Below are 18,480 nucleotides of genomic sequence, written 5' to 3' on the forward strand. Positions count from 1 at the left end.
TCAGCCGCGCAGGACAACCCAAGTGAGGATCGAGATGCCCGCACGCCCAGCCCTGTGGTCCTTCCCTGCGGGGGGAGATGGGGTACAGAGAGCCCGTGGCAGAGCTGGAAAGGGGAGGCCAGCAGACAAGTTCCCGTGCCAGCTCTGAGATGCTCAAGGCTCCCGAGGTAGACTGGAGGCCCACAGCTGAAGGGGAACCCCAAGATGGACAGTGCCGGAAGCAGGGGCACTGGGGCGGTGCCCCCAACGGGGGCCAGTAGTCCTGGAGGGCTGCATGTGCCTCTCAGGGTCAGAGGCAAGTGCTCGGCGGACAGGCAGGGAGGTGTGAGAAGGAAGACGGCCAGCTCTATCTGACTTCCCGCCCACAAACTACCAAAGGCTCACATGCCTTTCCTACTGTATCCCGTATGTGCCCTTCACCCTACACTTTTCAGACAACCAAAGCTTCAGCTTCATCCAACTTTTTCCACTCCTTGCAGAATTCTGCCTTTGGAATGTTCTTGTTGGTCTAGCCACCCAAGCGAATACAGATCAGAGAATGCAAGTGTGAGAAGGTCCAGTTGGCAAGGTAAACGAGCGCTGGGTTTAGAGGTCAGAACCGTGGATTCAGATCTCAGCTCTTCCAGTAACTCACCTGGGTGGCCTCGGGGGAGGCACCTTGTGTCTCTGACCCTCAGCTTCTGCGTCAAAACAGAGGAATAATATAGCGCCCCCACACCCAGGATACGCTGGGTGAAGTGCTTTGTCTGGTATTGAGTACCCTGTGAAGACTGCCAGGGCTTTGTAACTCAATACAGTCACCCCCTGCCTTTTAAAAGAAGGGAACAATATCTTGTTCGAAGATGTCTTTCTTCATCACAGGACTCACATCTGAGACTCACAGAGGCTTCCCACCACACGCTAATCTGGCGCTCTGACCTTCGGATAAGGGGAGATTCTGGATCTGTCTGTTCAGTAACAGGCCACACGGAGCCGACCAGCCCTGCCCTCAGACTGGTGGTGTCATGGGCTAGATAGATGCGGGGGACAGTGATGCTCGGGCATAAAGCTTATCACTGTAGGCCCGGTGGCAGCCCTAGCTCTCCTCAGCCCCTACAGGCCAGCGGCTGGCCAAACTCTGCGGTCTAAACTGAGGAGGCAGCCAAACAGCTCCCTGCCTCGGCCCGCCTCTGCCTACAGAGAGGGTGCGGGGCTTCCCCATTTCACCAGCGCCTCCCGGCAGCCCGCGTGCTCCTCTGCGGGGCCAGGAGCCCGGCGCCTCTGGCTGCTCCGGCAAACCGCAAGAACAGGCCACATCTCTCCTTTCCTGTACCCTTCATGTATGGAGGAAATTAGGAAAGAGGATTTTGAAAATTCATGCTGCTCTCTGCCAAATACCTTCTTCAAGGTACTTCCCTCTTCTTTCCAGCCCAATCCACCCTATGTTCAGCAGCCCTCTGGACCACTCAGGTCTTGCTCAGTGTTTCCTAACCCCAAAGTCTCCAGCATCCCGAGTCACACAGGCCGGGGCAGAGGAGAATCAAGAAGAAAGCACAGAAGGAAAGGGGGAAGGTGGGAGGAGAGGGGGCAAGGGGGAGAAGTGGGACCTACCGTGCCTGCCGAGTGGTTCCAGGCCTCGGCTGGGACGGCGTCCCCTGCCCGACTCCGCCGCGTGAACACCTCCGACACGGCGAGGCTGCTCTGGGTCCTTCTGGAGGCGAGCTCGGGGGCATCCCCTGAGGTTCCGCTCCTTCGAGTGCCCTGCTCAGAAAGGTATGAGCCGGGCTGTTCAGGGTCTGGACAGTCTGTGGACGATCTCTGGGGGTTGGGAGACTCCACGTGTCTACCTACGCGACCTGGGGAGTCTTCTGCAGAGTTCAAGTCGCGCCTGCTCTTCCAGGCGTTGCGCACAGTGACGTGTCTGGCGTCTGAAGAGCCCGCTTCTAAAGGCGCACTATGGCTTTTCCACCTGATTGTCTCCGCTGTGGGTGCATGGCTGTTCCTCTCCACTGGGTCCGATGGCTTGATTACAATGCTGCTCCGAGAGACCACAGTTTCCGGCCTGTTCTTCAGGGACCCATCTCCCGTTCTCTCCGCTTCGCTGAGCTGCAGGGTGATGTCATGTTTGTGAATGGAGAGCTCAAAGGGGGAGCTGACGTGGTTGCTCACCGAGGCGAGCTCCGGAAGCCCGACCTGGATGTTGCTGGTGGACGTGTGCCTCTCCCGCACGGCCTCGCCCGGAGCGGCTCGCGGGCTGCCGCTGTCCGAGGGGTAGATAGTTATGCTGCTGGTCACTTTGTTTGGCCCCGGTTTGGAAGCAGATTTCTGTTTTTCCAATGCGGCCTCGGTTCCAGATCCTCCCATGATTTTTTTCACATCCTTATCAATGATGACAGGTTTGATGATGGCTCTAGACCGCAAGGCCTCTCTGGGGCTGAAGGGCCGCTGGCTTTTTGCCCCGGGGCCGTTGGCCTCTGGGAGCTCCACGGCATTGGTGGAGGCTCTGACAGCTTTCCCAGATTCATTTTCTGTTCCAACATCCTTATCGTTCTCAAACAGGGAGGCTCTAACCGCTCCTCGGGATTTGGCCTTTTCTCTCAACTGCGGCTGCTGCGGGGGCTCTGGCTCTGGAGTGATGGTTGTGTTCACCAGTTTGGCAGTAACAAGGGACCCCATGTCCATGTCGTCGTCCGAGTCCAGCTTCTCCCTGCCACTGGACTTGGTGACTCGACACCTCAGGGCCTCGTGCTGACTACTGTCTTCCATCACAACTGCCACAGGTTGTTCAACTCCGTCTTTACTTGGGGTTGAAAAGCCCTGAAGGATGTTCTCTTGGCTTCTGGAGCTGTAAGCATACTTCGATAGAGAGGGAGTCTTGGAGCCGGGGAATCTGCTGTCAGGCTCCGGGCCCCCGGCGGCCTTTCTCCCCTTCGAGAGCCCTTCTGAGGAAGAGCGTCGAGACGCGGCCAGGGCTCCAGTGGCTTTAGAGCTGCCAGCATCTGCAGCCTGAGTGGTCTGACTTCCGCTGCCAGGCACCTGCCCCCTCTTGCCAAACGGGGCCTCGGCAGAGGTGTCAGGAGCCTTGTCGCCTCTCCCTGACACGTCATTGGAAACAGATCCGTGGGTGTTGTCACTAAACGTTCGCGTTGCCTTCTCTACTTTTCCCTTCAACGCACTCTCGGTGCCTGGCCTGGGAGCGCCCTTCCAGCCCTTACTGTGCTCCTGGGCGGCGGGCGGGTAGCGGCTGAGCACCGGCGGCTGCTCCCGGGACTTCTTGCCTTCGCTCTGCGAGAAGCCAGCTGTGAACCGCTCTTCAGCTCTCCTCGCCTCCTGAGCCCCACAGTCGGCACCTGCCCCTGCGTGGGAAGCTTTGGCCGTCCTCCTGTTGGTAAAGCTGGGAGAGGAGACCTGCCTGTTGTTCAGAGGGTTTTCATTGCTGAGGGCCAATTCCCTGTTCCGGTGCCTTTCCCGCTTATGCTGGGGGGACAGTTCCCGAGCTGTGTGCTTCACTGATGCCTCATTCCCATGGCCTCTAAGCTTAGTCCTCTCGTGCCTGCCTCTGCTGGACAGGAAAGCGTCTTCCCCTTCCACCTCCCCATTCTCTAATTCTTTCTGTTTCTTGATTTGTAGCTTTATCTCCTCCAGCTGGCTGGCTAAGAGTTTGTTTTTATTTTGTTCACTTAGGTAATTATCCTGAAGATCATTGTTTTTGGCCCTCATTTTCTTAAGCTCTTCCTCCAAGGATTCAAAATGTTTGATTTGCGTCTTGAGTTTCTCAATCTCTTGGTTGAGGTCTTTTACTTTGTTGTCTTCCTGATTGCGGTTCTTTTCGTTTTCTGACTTGTTTCTGGCTTCATTCTCTGCCTGCTTTAGATAGTCCAGAGGGCCCTTCCTTCTTGCTTCTTTGCACGGCAGTGGGGAAGAGATACCGTCCTCAATGCGCAGGTCGTTCCTTTCCAGAAGATTAGAAGCATTCCTGGTGTAATCGCGGTTCATTTTTTTGTTCTGCTCCAATTTTTGAGTAAGCTCTTTTATCAGTTTCTCGTTTTCTTTCTCCTTTTCATTCAAGTACTTTCTCTCACTTACAAAGCTCAGAGTTAGTGATTTCAGCTTTTCTAACTCTGACACTAAACTCTGCTCAGTTTTATCCAGCCGGTCCTCGGAAGATTCCAGTTCTTTCACTTTGATCCGGAGCATTTCCAGCTCAGAGGAGATTTTCTTCGTCAGGTTTCTCTCCTCGTTCAGGCTCAGACAGAGCTGGGTACAGTCATTCTTACTCCTGCTAAAGGCCTCCTCTAGCTTCTCCAGTTCTGCCATCCGTTTCTGGAGCCGCTCAATCTCAGATTTCAGCTCCCGGGTGAGGTTCTCCTCCTCTTCAAGCTTCTCCTTCATCAGCTGACAGAGGTCCTCTGCCTTCTTAATTTCCTCATCTTTGCCTTCGATTCTCAGCACTCGCTGGCGCAGCACTTCAATCTCTGCTAACATGCTGGAGTTGCTGCCTTCCGCCTGAATCACCTTGTCCTGGAGGTCCAGGAGCTCATCCTCGGCTTTCTGAAGGTTTTTTGTGGCTTCCTCCAACTCATCAAGGCGGCGGCTTAGACTCTGTAACTTGAACCGCAGGTGGCGGCTGGAAGCAGTGTCTTTGTAGCTTGTAAACTCAGCCATGTCTACTGCCGGCCAATGTGGGCTCCCAGAGGCGACCAATTCCACTCGTGGCAATGAGAAACGGTTACCTTTCTCTTGGCACCCACAATCTTCTTTGGCAGTTGGAGACCATTCTCAGTCTACAGAAGAAAACAGAAAGCATGTTAGGCAGCAGCAAATCTGAAGTCTCCACCACCTCAGCTCCCAGTTGCAAGAGTTCCCATATGTAATTCTTGAGCCTAGAACATGTAAGTATTCAAATTTACTGAATGAGTAAATCTGACTAAACCTGCAGAAGGCACTGGTTCTTTATGGCTGATGCCTAGTTTCACCCTAATGAAGAATGCCACCAATGGCGGCACTGCAGAAAGACACAGAAAAATGCCTCATTCACAGGACCAATTGTTCCATGTTCAGGAAGCAAACTCCTAACCTAAGAAGGATAAAAATGAAATCTGCACTTACACAGCATAAGGATTCAGCAAAGTACAAGATCTTTTTAAAAGCAGTAAGTTGGGGGGACAAAAGGGGAAATATTCTATGAAGAAAGAAATAACAACTGAACTGGATTCTCAGCAGAAACTTTTAAGTGGGTGTCAAGTAGAAGATAATAAGACATGATAATATTATCTTTTAAAAGTTATAAGAGAAAATAACTGTAACCTAGAAGTAAATACCCAGAGGAACTATGAAAAAAAGATACAATTAGAGACAGTTTTTGAGACTAAGAGGAAAATAAAACCTTAAGTGTTTATTATTAACAGACCGTCACTGAAAGATCGATTTATGGATATACTTCAAAATATAGAAACTGATCACTTAAAGAAGGCATGAGACGCAAGACAGAAAAATTAACCTGAACAAGCACTGATTCAGTAAAACAATAAAGATCACCTGAGGACCGGGGAGAAGTAACAGGATAAAATCAAAGTGGAACTAAACACGAAACAATAACGACATGTAAGTCATAAAGACAGCAATCAGGATTCAGGTGTCGTAAAATGTTCTATTCTTGGGGAAGAGGACAGTGTTGTTACAACTAACCTTAGAACCTTATTAAGAATAGAGAGTAATCACATATCTGATATAAGGCATTAATAAGCAGAATATATAAAGAACTCCTACAACTTAACAACAAAAAAGAACCTGATTTTAAAATGGGCAGAGGATTTGCATAGACATTTCTCCAAAGATGATATCCAAAGACAGCTACTATCAAAAAACAACAAGTATACGGATGTGAAGAACTGGAACCCTTATACACTATTGCTGGGAAATTGTTATATGAAAAAACATGATGGTTCCTCAAAAACTTAGAAGAAGAATTACCATATGATCTAGCAATTCCACTTCTGGGTCTATATTCAAAAACATAAAAGAATGATCTCAGATATTTGCACACATGTTTTTTGGCTTTCTCCCCACTCCTGGTGGCACCATACCACATAGCTTGCAGGATCTCGATTCCCCAACCAGGGATCGAACCCCAGGCCCCCACCAGTGGAAGTTCTAACCACTGGACCACAAGGGAATTCCCCATACCTGTGATCATAGCAGCATTTTTCACAAAAGCCAAAAGGTGGAAGCAACCTAAGTGTGCACCAGTGGATGAATGCATACACAAAATGTACACACATACCATGAAACACTATTCAGTCTCAAAAATGAAGAAAGTTCTGACACATGCTGCAACATGCATGCACCTTGAGGACACTGAACTACATAAAAACGCTGCCACAAAAGACGAACTAGCGTGCGATTTCACTCATATGAGGTACCTGGGACAAGGCTTCCCTGGTTGCTCGGACAGCAGAGAATCTACCTGCAATGCGGGAGACCCAGGTTCAATCCCTGGGTCAGGGAGAGTCTCTGGAGAAGGAAATGGCAACCCGCTCCAGTATTCTTGCCTGGAGAATTCCATGGACAGCGGAGCCTAGTGGGGTCGCAAAGAGCCGGACACGACTAAGCAACTAATACTTTCACTTCACTGGAATAGTCAGATTCATAAAAACGAAATAGAATGGTGATTGCCAGAGGCTGAGGCCAAGAGAAAAGGGACTTGGTTCAATGGGTATAAAGTTTCAGTTCTGCAAGATAAAAAATGCTGCAGATATTGGCTGGACAACAATGTGAATGTCTATGTAACACCAAGAAAGCATACATTTAGAAACGGTTAAGATGACACATTTTATGCATTTTTTGCCAAAATAAAAAAATTTTTTTTTAATGTTAAGGCACAAAAAGAAGTAAAAAGCATAGAGAAGTAGGGTAGACTTTTAGTTTTGGGCCCAGCATGTAAGGAGCTTCTAAAACCATCGCTTCTTCCTGACAATAAAAAGCTGAACAAACAACATCAACAACTCTTCTCAGATCCATCAGAGAACTGAGGTCTCAGAGAAAACTGCTTCCCCCAAGTTAGACAGACAAGCTGATACAGAGAATCGCAGTTTACCGGAGCATAAATGCATAGGTAGAAACCTCCATGGGAACTAGTACCAGAGTAGGAAAACCTAAACTGCACTGACAATCTGCTGGAGGCTCAGTGTGGACAACTTCGGGAGTCAACCAACAGGCATTCTGTCTCAGTTTTTTTTTTTTTTTTTTGCGGGGGGGGGGGGGGGGGGGGGGGGGCCAGTTGGGAGGGATGCGCCACACTTTGTGAGCTGTACCTCCAGGAGCTGAACCAGGTTCCCACAGTGAAGATGGGAGAAAAGCCCCCTCATGCTGCCAGCTGGAGGAGGGTAAAATTAACCATTAGAAACCACTGTCAAAGCTACTGGAGTCTTATCCAAACCTAACTGACCTGGGGGAAGGAAAATAGCTAACTGCAGCTCCCTCTAGCCTTCTGCATGGAGGAAGGAACATGCCCAACTCCAGCCACCATGTATTACCCAGGGAGTGGGGTAGGGAGAGGGGGGGCATGCGGACCTCACAATGGGAAGCACTTGTGAAATTCACAGCCCGGGGGGCTCAGGCTCACTGGAAACTGAGACCCAACCATTCCCCTGCACCTGACCACCACACCATGAAAGGCCTGCTCACCTAAGTGCTTCTTACCCATCATGTTCAGCTCTCAACAAAAATTACAAAGCACACTAAAAATTAAAAATACAGTTTTTAAAGAAACAGAGCAACAATCAAAACCAGACTCAGAGATGGCAGAGCAGTCGGAATTATTAGACAGAAATTCAAAACTATAATATGCTAAAGACTCTAAGGAAAAAGTAGACAACATCCAAGAACATATGGGTAAGGTAAGCAAAGAAATGGAAATTATAGTAAAGCATCAAAAGGAAATGTTAGAGGTAAAAATCACTAGCGAATGAAGAATGTCTTTGACTGTCTCATTAGTAGACCAGACACAGCTGGTAAAGAGTCTCTGCACTTGAGGATATGTCAGTAGAAACTTCTAAATCTGAAAGGCAGAGGGAAAAAAAAGGCGGGGGGGAACAGAACAGAATATCCAAGAAGTGTGGATAGCTACAAGAAGTTTAACACAAATGTAATGGGACGAAGAAGTTTAACACAAATGTAATGGGACGAAGAAGAGAAGAAAAATCTGAAGCAATAATGACATAACTTCCCAAAATTGTCAGAAAGCAAACCACAGATTCAAGAAGCTCAGAACACCAACCAGGATAAATACTAAAACAAAAACACCAAGGCATATCATATTCACACTGCAGAAAATCAAAGATAAACGGAAAAAATCCTGAAAAAACTCAGAGGAAAAAATACCTAACCTATAGAAAAACAAAGTTAAGAAATAACATCTGACTTCTCAGAAATCAAGCCCATGAGAAAAGTATAGAGTGAAATATTTTAAATGTTGAGAGAAAAACACTACCAATCTAGATTTCTGTACCCTACAAAACTGTCCTTCAGCAAAGAAAATGAAATAAACACTCTGGAGGAGAAATAAAAATTGAGAGGATCTGTTGCCGGTAGATCCACTTTACAAGAAATGTTAAATTCTTCAGTTCAGTTCAGTTCAGTCACTCAGTCATGTCCGACTCTTTGCGACCCCATGGACCGCAGCACGCCAGGCTCCCCGTCATCAACTCCCGGAGTCCACACAAACCCATATCCATTGTGTCAGTGATGCCATCCAACCATCACATCCTCTGTCATCCCCTCCTCCTGCCTTCAATCTTTCCCAGCATCAGGGTCTTTTCCAATGAGTCAACTCTTCGCATGAGGTGGCCAAAGTACTGGAGTTTCAGCTTCAACATCAATCCTTCCAGTGAACACCCAGGGCTGATCTCCTTTAGGATGGACTGGTTGGATCTCCTTGCAGTCCAAGGGACTCTCAAGAGTCTTCTCCAACACCACAGTTCAAAAGAATCAATTCTTTGGCTCTCAGCTTTCTTTATAGTCCAACTCTCACATCCATACATGACTACTGGGAAAACCATAGCCTTGACAAGATGGACCTTTGTTGGCAAAGTAATGTCTCTGCTTTTGAATATTTTGTCTAGGTTGGTCATAACCTTCCTTCCAAGGAACAAGCGTCTTTTAATTTTACGGCTGCAATCACCATCTGCAGCAATCTTGGAGCCGAGAAAAATTAAGTCAGCCACTGTTTCCCCATCTATTTGCCATGAAGTGATGTGATGGGACCGGATGATCTTAGTTTTCTGAATGTTGAGTTTTAAGCCAACTTTTTCACTTTCCTCTTTCACTTTCATCAAGAGGCTCTTTAGTTCTTCACTTTCTGCCATTACGGTGGTGTCATCTTCATATCTGAGGTTATTGATATTTCTCCCAGCAATCTTGATTCCAGCTTGTGCTTCCTCCAGCCCAGAGTTTCTCATGATGTACTCTGCATGTAAGTTAAATAAGCAGGGTGACAATATACAGCCTTGATGTACTCCTTTTCCTATTTGCAACCAGTCTGTTGTTCCATGTCCAGTTCTAACTGTTGCTTCCTGACCTACATACAGGTTTCTCAAGAGGCAGGTCATGTGGTCTGGTATTCCCATATCTTTCAGAATTTTCCACAGTTTATTGTGATCCACACAGTCAAAGGCTTTGGTGTAGTCAATAAAGCAGAAATAGATGTTTTTCTGGAACTCTCTTGCTTTTTCGATGATCCAGCAGATGTTGGCAATTTGATCTCTGCTTCCTCTGCATTTTCTAAAACCAGCTTGAACATCTGGAAGCTCGCGGTTCACGTATTGCTAAAGCCTGTCTTGGAGAATTTTAAGCATCACTTTACTAGCATGTGAGATGAGTGCTTTTTTCCGATGACCCAGCGGATGTTGGCAGTTTGATCTCTGGTTCCTCTGCCTTTTCTAAAACCAGCTTGAACATCTGGAAGTTCACGGTTCACATATTCCTGACGCCTGGCTTGGATCATTTTAAGCATTACTTTACTAGCTTGTGAGATGACTGCAATTGTGCAGTAGTTCGAGCATTCTTTAGCACTGCCTTTCTTTGGAACTGGAATGAAAACTGACCTTTTCAAGTCCTGTGGCCACTGCTGAGTTTTACAAATTTGCTTGCTTACTGAGTGCAGCACCTTCACAGTGTCATCTTTCAGGATTTGAAATAGCTCAACTGGGATTCCATCACCTCCACTAGCTTTGTTCGTAGTGATGGTTCCTAAGGCCCACTTGGCTTAACATTCCAGGATGTCTGGCTCTAGGTGAGTGATCACCCCATCATGATATCTGGATGGTGAAGATCTTTCTTGTACAGTTCTTCTGTGTATTCTTGCCACCTCTTCTTAATATCTTCTGCTTCTGTTAGGTCCGTACCATTTCTGTCCTTTACTGAGCCCATCTTTGCATGAAATGTTCCCTTGGTATCTCTAATTTTCTTGAAGAGATCTCTAGTCTTTCCCATTCTATTGTTTTCCTCGATTTCTTTGCACTGATCACTGAGGAAGGCTTTCTTATCTCTCCTTGAAATTCTTAGGAATTCTGCATTCAAATGGGTATATCCTTCCTTTTCTCTTTTGCCTTTCTCTTCTCTTCTTTTCTCAGCTATTTGTAAGGCCTCCTCAGATACCCATTTTGCTTTTTTGCATTTTTTTTTCTTGGAGATGGTCTTGATTCCTGTCTCCTGTACAATGTCACATACCTCCATTCATAGTTCATCAGGCACTCTATCAGATCTAGTTCCTTAAATCTATTTCTCACTTCCACTGTATAGTCATAAAGGATTTGATTTAGGTCATACCTGAATGGTCTAGTGGTTTTCCCCACTTTCTTCAATTTCAGTCTGAATTTGGCAATAAGGAGTTCATGATCTGAGACACAGTCACTTCCTGGTCTTGTTTTTGCTGACTGTATAGAGCTTCTCCATCTTTGGCTGCTAAGAATATAATCAATCTGATTTTGGTGTAGACCATCTGGTGATGTCCGTGTGTAGAGTCTTCTCTTGTGTGGAAAATTCTGAAAGAGATGGGAATACCAGACCACCTGACCTGCCTCTTGAGAAACCTGTAGGCAGATGAGGAAGCAACAGTTAGAACTGGACATGGAACAACAGACTGGTTCCAAATAGGAAAAGGAGTACGTCAAGGCTGTATATTGTCACCCTGCTTATTTAACTTCTATGTAGAGTACATCATGAGAAATGCTGGACTGGAGGAAGCACAAGCTGGAATCAGGATTGCTGGGAGAAATATCAATAACCTCAGATATGAAGATGACACCACCCTTATGCCAGAAAGTGAAGAACTAAAGAGCCTCTTGATGAAAGTGAAAGAGGAGAGTGAAAAAGTTGGCTTAAAGCTCAACATTCAGAAAATTAAGATGGTGGCATCCAGTCCCATCACTTCATGGCAAATAGATGGGGAAACAGTGGAAACTGTGGCTGACACCTAGATAGTATATTCAAAAGCAGAGACATTACTTTGCTGACTAAGGTCTGTCTAGTCAAGGCTATGGTTTTTCCAATGGTCATGTATGGATGTGAGAGTTGGACTATAAAGAAAGCTGAGCGCCAAAGAATTGATGCTTTTGAACTATGGTGTTGGAGAAGCCTCTTGAGAGTCCCTTGGACTGCAAGGATATCAAACCAGTCCATCCTAAAGGAGATCAGCCCTAGGTGTTCACTGGAAGGACTGATGCTGAAGCTGAAACTCCAATACTTTGACTACCTCATGCAAAGAGTTGACTCATTGGAAAAGACCCTGATGCTGAAAGAGATTGGGGGAGGAGGAGAAGGGGACAACAGAGGATGAGATGGTTGGATGGCATCACTGACTCGATGGACATGAGTTTGAGTGAACTCTGGGAGCTGGTGATGGACAGGGAGGCCTGGAATGCTGTGATTCATGGGGTCACAGAGAGTTGGACACAACTGAGCGACTGAACTGAACTGAACTGAATCTACATACATCAATTAAAAGACAGACTATCTGAGTGGGTCAAAAAACTAAGAGTAAAACATATGCTGTCTACAAAAACTCACTTTAAATTTTAATAAAGATATAATTTAAATGTGAAGGGATGGAGAAAGATACACTAACACTTATCAAAAGAGTACCTACATTAATAACAGATAGCAGATTTCAGAACAAGGAATGTTATCAAGGACAAAGGGAGAATATCATATGATGACAAAGGGTCAGTTCTCCAAGAAGACGTAATAGTCCTTAATGTGTGTGTGCATCAAAATACGTGAGGCAAAAACCGGATGGAACTGCGAGGAGAAAGAGAGAAATCAATGACTATAGCTGGAGAATTCAACAGCGCTCTATCTTAAGTGGCAGATCCAGCAGGCAGGCAATTAGTGTAAGGACACAGCTGAACTCAGCAGTACCATCAATCAATGGGAAATAGTGGACATCTACAGACTATTTCATACAACAGAATAAACAACCTTCTCAAGTTTACATGAAACATTCACCAAGACAGAAAACATTCTGGGTCATAAAACATACCCGAACAAATTTAAAAGAATACAAATCATTCAGTGTCTGCTCGCAGACCACGATGGAAGGGAACTAGAAATCAATACCACAAAGATAGCTGGAAATCCAACGAACACGGAAAATTTCAAGTATTGGAACTGAATGAAAATGAAATCAACTTTATTAAAAGTTGTCGAGTGTAGCAAAAGCAATGCTTAGAGTCAAGTTTAAAGCACTGAATGCAAATGTTAGAAAAGAATAAAGACCTACAATCAATAATCTAAGCTCCCATCTTAGGCAATCTAAGCTCCTATCTTTTTCTTAGAAAAAGAACAACAAATTAAAACCAAAGTAAGCTGAAGAAAATAATGAAAATTAGAGTAGAAATCAATAAAACTTAAATATCATTAGGTTAAAAAAAAAAATCAATGAAACCAAAAGCTGGTTTTCTAAAAATACCAATAAAAACAATCAGTTCTTACCAGGCTAAATTTTAAAAAAAGAGAGAAAAAACACAAATTACTCCTATCAGAAATAAAAGGACATCACTACAGATCTCACTGATAATAAAGGAATATTATAACGCTATATACACATGTTCGATAACTATAGATGAAACAGATCAATTTCTTCAGAAACACAATATATCAAACTCACAGAACCTTAAACGGGATTTGCAAATCTCTTACAATAATACAGTGGAAGTGACAAATAGACTCAACAGATTAGATCTGATAGAGTGCCTGAAGAACTACGGGCTAAGGTTCGTAATATTGTACAGGAGGCGGTGATCAAAACCATCCCCAAGAAAAAGAAACGCAGAGAGGCAAAATGGTTGTCTGATGAAGCCTTACAAATAGCTGAGAAAGGAAGTGAAGTGAAGTGAAAGTCGTTTAGTTGTGTCAGACTCTTTGCGACCCCCATGGACTATACACAGTCCATGGAATTCTCCAGGCCACGATACTGCAGTGGATAGCCTTTTCCTTCAACAGGGGACCTTAAGAGAATCTAAAGACAAGGAGAAAAGGAAAGATACACACATCTGAGTGCAGAGTTCCAAAGAATAGCAAGGAGAGATAAGAAAGCCTTCCTCAGTGATCAGTGCAAAGAAATCGAGGAAAACAATAGAATGGGAAAGACTAGAAATCTCTTCAAGAAAATTAGAGATACCAAGGGAACATTTCATGCAAAGATGGGCTCAATAAAGGACAGAAATGGTATGGACCTAACAGAAGCAGAAGATATTGAGAAGAGGTGGCAAGAATACACAGAAGAATTGTACCAAAAAGGTCTTCACGACCCAGATAATCACGATGGTGTGATCACTCACCTAGAGCCAGACATCCTAGAGTGTGAACTCAAGTGGGCCTTAGGAACCATCACTACGAACAAAGCTAGTGGAGGTGATGGAATTCCAGTTGAGCTATTTCGAATCCTTAAAATGATGCTGTTAAAGTGCTGCACTCAATAAGCTAGCAAATTTGGAAAACTCAGCAGTGGCCACAGGACTGGAAAAGGTCAGTTTTCATTCCAATACCAAAGAAAGGTAATACCAAAGAATGCTCAAACTACCGCACAATTGCACTCATCTCACAGGCTAGTAAAGTAATGCTCAAAATTCTCCAAGCCAGGCTTCAACAGTTCTCTCTTGAACAGAGAACTTCCAGGTGTTCAAGCTGGATTTAGAAAAGGCAGAGGTCAAATTTCCATCATCCATTGGATCACAGAAAAAGCAAGAGAATTCCAGAAAACATTTACTTCTGCTTCACTGACAATTTGTTTTCCACAACAAATTGTGGAAAATTCTTAAAGAGATGGGAATACCAGACTACCTCACTTGACTCCTGAGAAACCAATATGCAGGCCAAGAAGTAAGTTATAACTGGACACGAAATAACGGAATGTTTCAAAATTGGGAAAGGAGTATGTATTGTCACCCTGCTTATTTAACTTATATGTAGAGCACATCATGCGAAATGCCAGGCTGGATTAAGCACAATCTGGAATCAAGATTGCCAGGAGAAATGTCAGTAACCTCAGATATGAAGATGACACCACCCTTTTGGCAGAAAGCAAAAAGGAACTAAAGAGCCTTTTGATGAAGGTGAAAGAGGAGAGTGAAAAGCTGGCTTAAAAGTCGACATTCAAGAAACTAACATCATGGCATCCGGTCCAATCACTTCATGGAAAATAGATGGGGAAACAATAGAAACAGTGAAAGTGAAAATCGCTCAGTCGTGTCTGACTCTTTGCGACCCCATGGACTATACAATCCATGGAATTGTATAGTCCAGGCCATAATACTAGAGTGGGTAGCCTTTCCCTTCTCCAGGGGATCTTCCCAACCCAAGGATCAAACCCAGATCTCCCACAATGCAGGTGGATTCTTTACCAGCTGAGCTATAAGGGAAGTTCAAGAATTCACTAGAGTGGGTAGCCTATCCCTTCTCCAGCAGATATTCCCAACCTAGGAGTTGAACCGGGGTCTCCTGCATTGCATGGAAACAGTGACTGACTTTATTTTCTTGGGCTCCAAAATCACTGCAGATGGTGACTGTAAGTGAAGTCACTTAGTCGTGTTCAACTCTTTGCAACGCCATGGACTATAGCCTACCAGGCTCCTCCATCCATAGAATTTTCCAGGCCAGAGAACTGGAGTGGGTTGCTATTTCCTTGTCCAGGGGATCTTCCCACCCCAGGGATTGAACCCAGGTCTCCCACACTGCAGGCAGATGCTTTACCTTCTGAGCCACCAGGGAAGCTTGCAGATGGTGACTACAGCCATGAAATTAAAGGATGCTTGCTCCTTGGGAGAAAAGCTATGACAAACCTAGACAGCATATTAAAAAGCAGAGACATTACTTTCCCAACAAAGGTCCATCTAGTCAAAGCTATGGTTTTTCCAGTAGTCATGTATGGATGTGAGAGTTGGACCATAAAGAAGGCTGAGCACCGAAGAATTGATATTTTTGACCTGTGGTGTTGGAGAAGACTCTTGAGAGTCCCTTGGACTGCAAGGAGATCCAACCAGTCCATCCTAAAGGAAATCAGTCCTGAATATTCACTGCAAGGACTGATGCTGAAGCTAGAAGCTCCGATACTTTGGCCACCTTATGTGAAGAACTGACTCATTTGAAAAGACCCTGATGCTGGAAAAGATTGAAGGCAGGAGGAGAAGGGGACAGAGGATGAGATGGTTGGAAGGCATTACCAACACAATGGACATGAGTTTGAGCAAGCTCCGGGAGATGGTGATGGACAGGGAGGCCTGGCGTGCTGCAGTCCATGGGGTCGCCAAGAGTTGGACATGACTGAGCAACTGAACAACAACCACAAAATGCATGATGGTCACTTCAGTCATGTCTGACTCCTGGACATGCAGCCCGCCAGACTCTGTCCATGGGATTCTCCAGGCAAGGGTTGCCATGCCCTCCTCCAGAGGATCTTCCCAAACAAGGGACTGAACCCAGGTCTCCCACTTTGCAGGTGGATTCTTTACCATCTGAGCCACCAGGGAAGCCCAAGAGGGATTTGAGGAGATGACAAATGCTACTTACCTCTCTCCAACCCCAAGATCCCCCCCTTTAATTATACTTAAAGCCTACAGCCACCAGGTGGAGCCCATGTTCAGCTTTTGAGAAACACTAAGGTCAGAGGTGTTGGAAATGGTCTCCCTCCCTCAGCCTCTCAGCTCATGCCCGCTCCAGGATTATTCTTCCCTCTCCACCACTTGGCTCCCCTGTGTATTATCTTTGTCTTCTCACTTTTGGTTCTTTCGATCTCCCCTTCTCCTTTCCCCAAGTTTACAGGCTTCCTCATTCTCAAGAATGGAGAGTAAAATACCCCTTCAGTGGTATTTTTATAAGAAAGAAACCTCTTTCCTTATTCCAATCTATATTTCCACATACAAAAGCACTTGTTTTGGGACCTCCCTGGTGGTCCAGTGGCTGAGATTCCGAGCTCCCAGTGCGGGAGGCCCAGGTTCAATCCCTGATGGGGAAGCTAGACCCCATGTACTACAACAAAAGAGCTCCCATACAGCAACGAAGATGGGAGATCCCACACGCTGCGACCGAGGCCCAGCACAACAAGTACATTAATGTAAACACACACACACATCGTCTTCATACTTCCCTGGTGGCTCAGCAGTAAAGCCACTTGCCAATGCAGAGACGCAGGTTCGATCCTTGGGTCAGGAAGATCTAGAGAAGGAAATGACAACCCACTCCAGTATTTTATTTTTTTAAACTGCCGTGGAGGAAGGGAGGGAAGAAATCCCGCGTGTACATGGGAAGAGTGGTAGGCTGTGAATGAACAGGAAGGTAGGCAGGGGGCCGACTGCCTTACAGGACCTTATAAATTATCTTTAGGCCACTTCAGTATTCTTGACTGGGAAATCCCATGGACAGAGAAGCCCAGCAGGCCACAGGCCCTGAAGCCTCAAAGACTCAGACATGACTTAAGAGACTAAACAACAGCAGTTTAAAAAAAAAAAAAAACACACACACACACACAAAGACTCTTAATAAGGGTAAAAGAAGAGAGTAGAAAAGCTGGCTTGAAACTCAACATTAAAAAAACTAAGATCATGGCATCCAGTTCCAAAACTTCAGGGCAGACAGAAGAGGACAAAGTAAAAGCAGTGACAGATTTTATTTTCTTGGGCTCCAAAATCACTGCAGGTGGTGGACTGCAACCATGAAATTAAAAGATGCTTGCTCCTTAGAAGGAAAGTTTTAACAAACCCAGACAGTGTATCACTTTGCTGACAAAGGTCTGCATAGTCAAAGCTATGGTTTTTCCAATAGTCCTGTATGGATGTGAGAGTTGGACCATAAAGAAGGGTGAACACCAAAGAACTGATGCTTTTGAACTGTGGTGCTGGAGAAGACTCTTGAGAGTCCCTTGGACTGCAACGAGATCCAACCAGTCAATCCTAAAGGAAATCAATCCTGAATATTCACAGGAAGGACTGATGCTGAAGCTCCAATACTTTGGCCACCTGATGCAAAGAACTGACTCATCAGAACTGACTCCTACCTGATGCTTGGAAAGACTGAAGACAAAAAGAGAAGGGAGGCAGCAGAGGATAAGATAGTTGGATGGCATCACCAACTCAATGGACATGAATCTGAGCAAGCTCCAGGAGATGGTGGAGAACAGAGGAGCGTGGCATGCTGCAGTCCATGGAGTGAAAAAGAGCTGAACACAACTTAGAGACTGAACGACAGTAAAAAAAAAAAAAAAAAAAAGAAGAAGAAGAAAGAAAATTACAATTTTTTAAATTTATTTTTTAATTGAAAGATAATTGCTTTATGAATTTTTTAACTACCAATTTTATACGAAGGGTGGAGGGGACGGGGGACTGAACTAAGTATGGGTCATAAATCACTTTTAAGGGAATAGACACAAAGGATCTATATTGGCATAGCAGTTACTGGAGGACAAATGATATATGACGCTTCAACAAAATGCTTTAAAACAACTTACCCTCATAAATATGATAGACATTAAACTGTATACTTTAAAGACAGGAACTTCATGAGAGGAACTGTTCAGGTTATGCCAAACTGAAACATTCTCCTCAATATGTCTTATTTATACTAATTTATACTACATTTTTCATAAACAAATCCCTTAGAAGAGGGAAATGTTAAACTTAAGTACAGTCCCATCTATAACTTAGAATTCTGAATTAGTAGAGTCCAGGGATAACTGCTTTCCTAAATTCATTTGGATTTAGTGTTAATTGCACCTACATGTTTTGTTGAAGACTCTGATATGAATCAAAGAATGAAAAACTAAACCCGTGGAATGTATCGGGCTTCCCAGGTGGCACTAGTGGTCAAGACTCTACCTGCCAACGAAGGTGACCCAAGAGTTGTGGGTTCGATCTCAGGGTTGGGAAGATTCTCTGGAACAGAAAGGGCAACCTGCTCCAGTATTCCTGCCTGGAAAATCCCAAGGACAGAGGAACCTGGTGGATTACAATC

At 45.2% G+C, this 18,480-nt stretch overlaps 1 protein-coding gene across 4 annotated transcripts in view; it reads right to left on the reverse strand.

The window, feature by feature from the left end:
- Positions 1-18,480, reverse strand: part of LUZP1 (leucine zipper protein 1) — a 95,862-nt gene that overhangs the window by 3,990 nt on the left and 73,392 nt on the right. For 3 of the 4 annotated variants that reach the window (XM_040229556.1, XM_040229554.1, XM_040229555.1), the window contains one exon: positions 1,591-4,763. In XM_040229556.1, coding sequence (XP_040085490.1) covers positions 1,591-4,644 — 3,054 coding nt within the window. In that variant the 5' untranslated portion in view covers positions 4,645-4,763. Of the gene's footprint in view, positions 1-1,590; positions 4,764-10,382; positions 10,388-17,846; positions 17,858-18,480 lie in introns of those variants that run through there. The other variant, XM_040229557.1, reaches the window with a different exon arrangement.

The sequence above is a fragment of the Oryx dammah genome, unplaced genomic scaffold (assembly GCF_014754425.2).
Source record: "Oryx dammah isolate SB20612 unplaced genomic scaffold, SCBI_Odam_1.1 HiC_scaffold_27, whole genome shotgun sequence".
NCBI lineage: Eukaryota > Metazoa > Chordata > Mammalia > Artiodactyla > Bovidae > Oryx > Oryx dammah.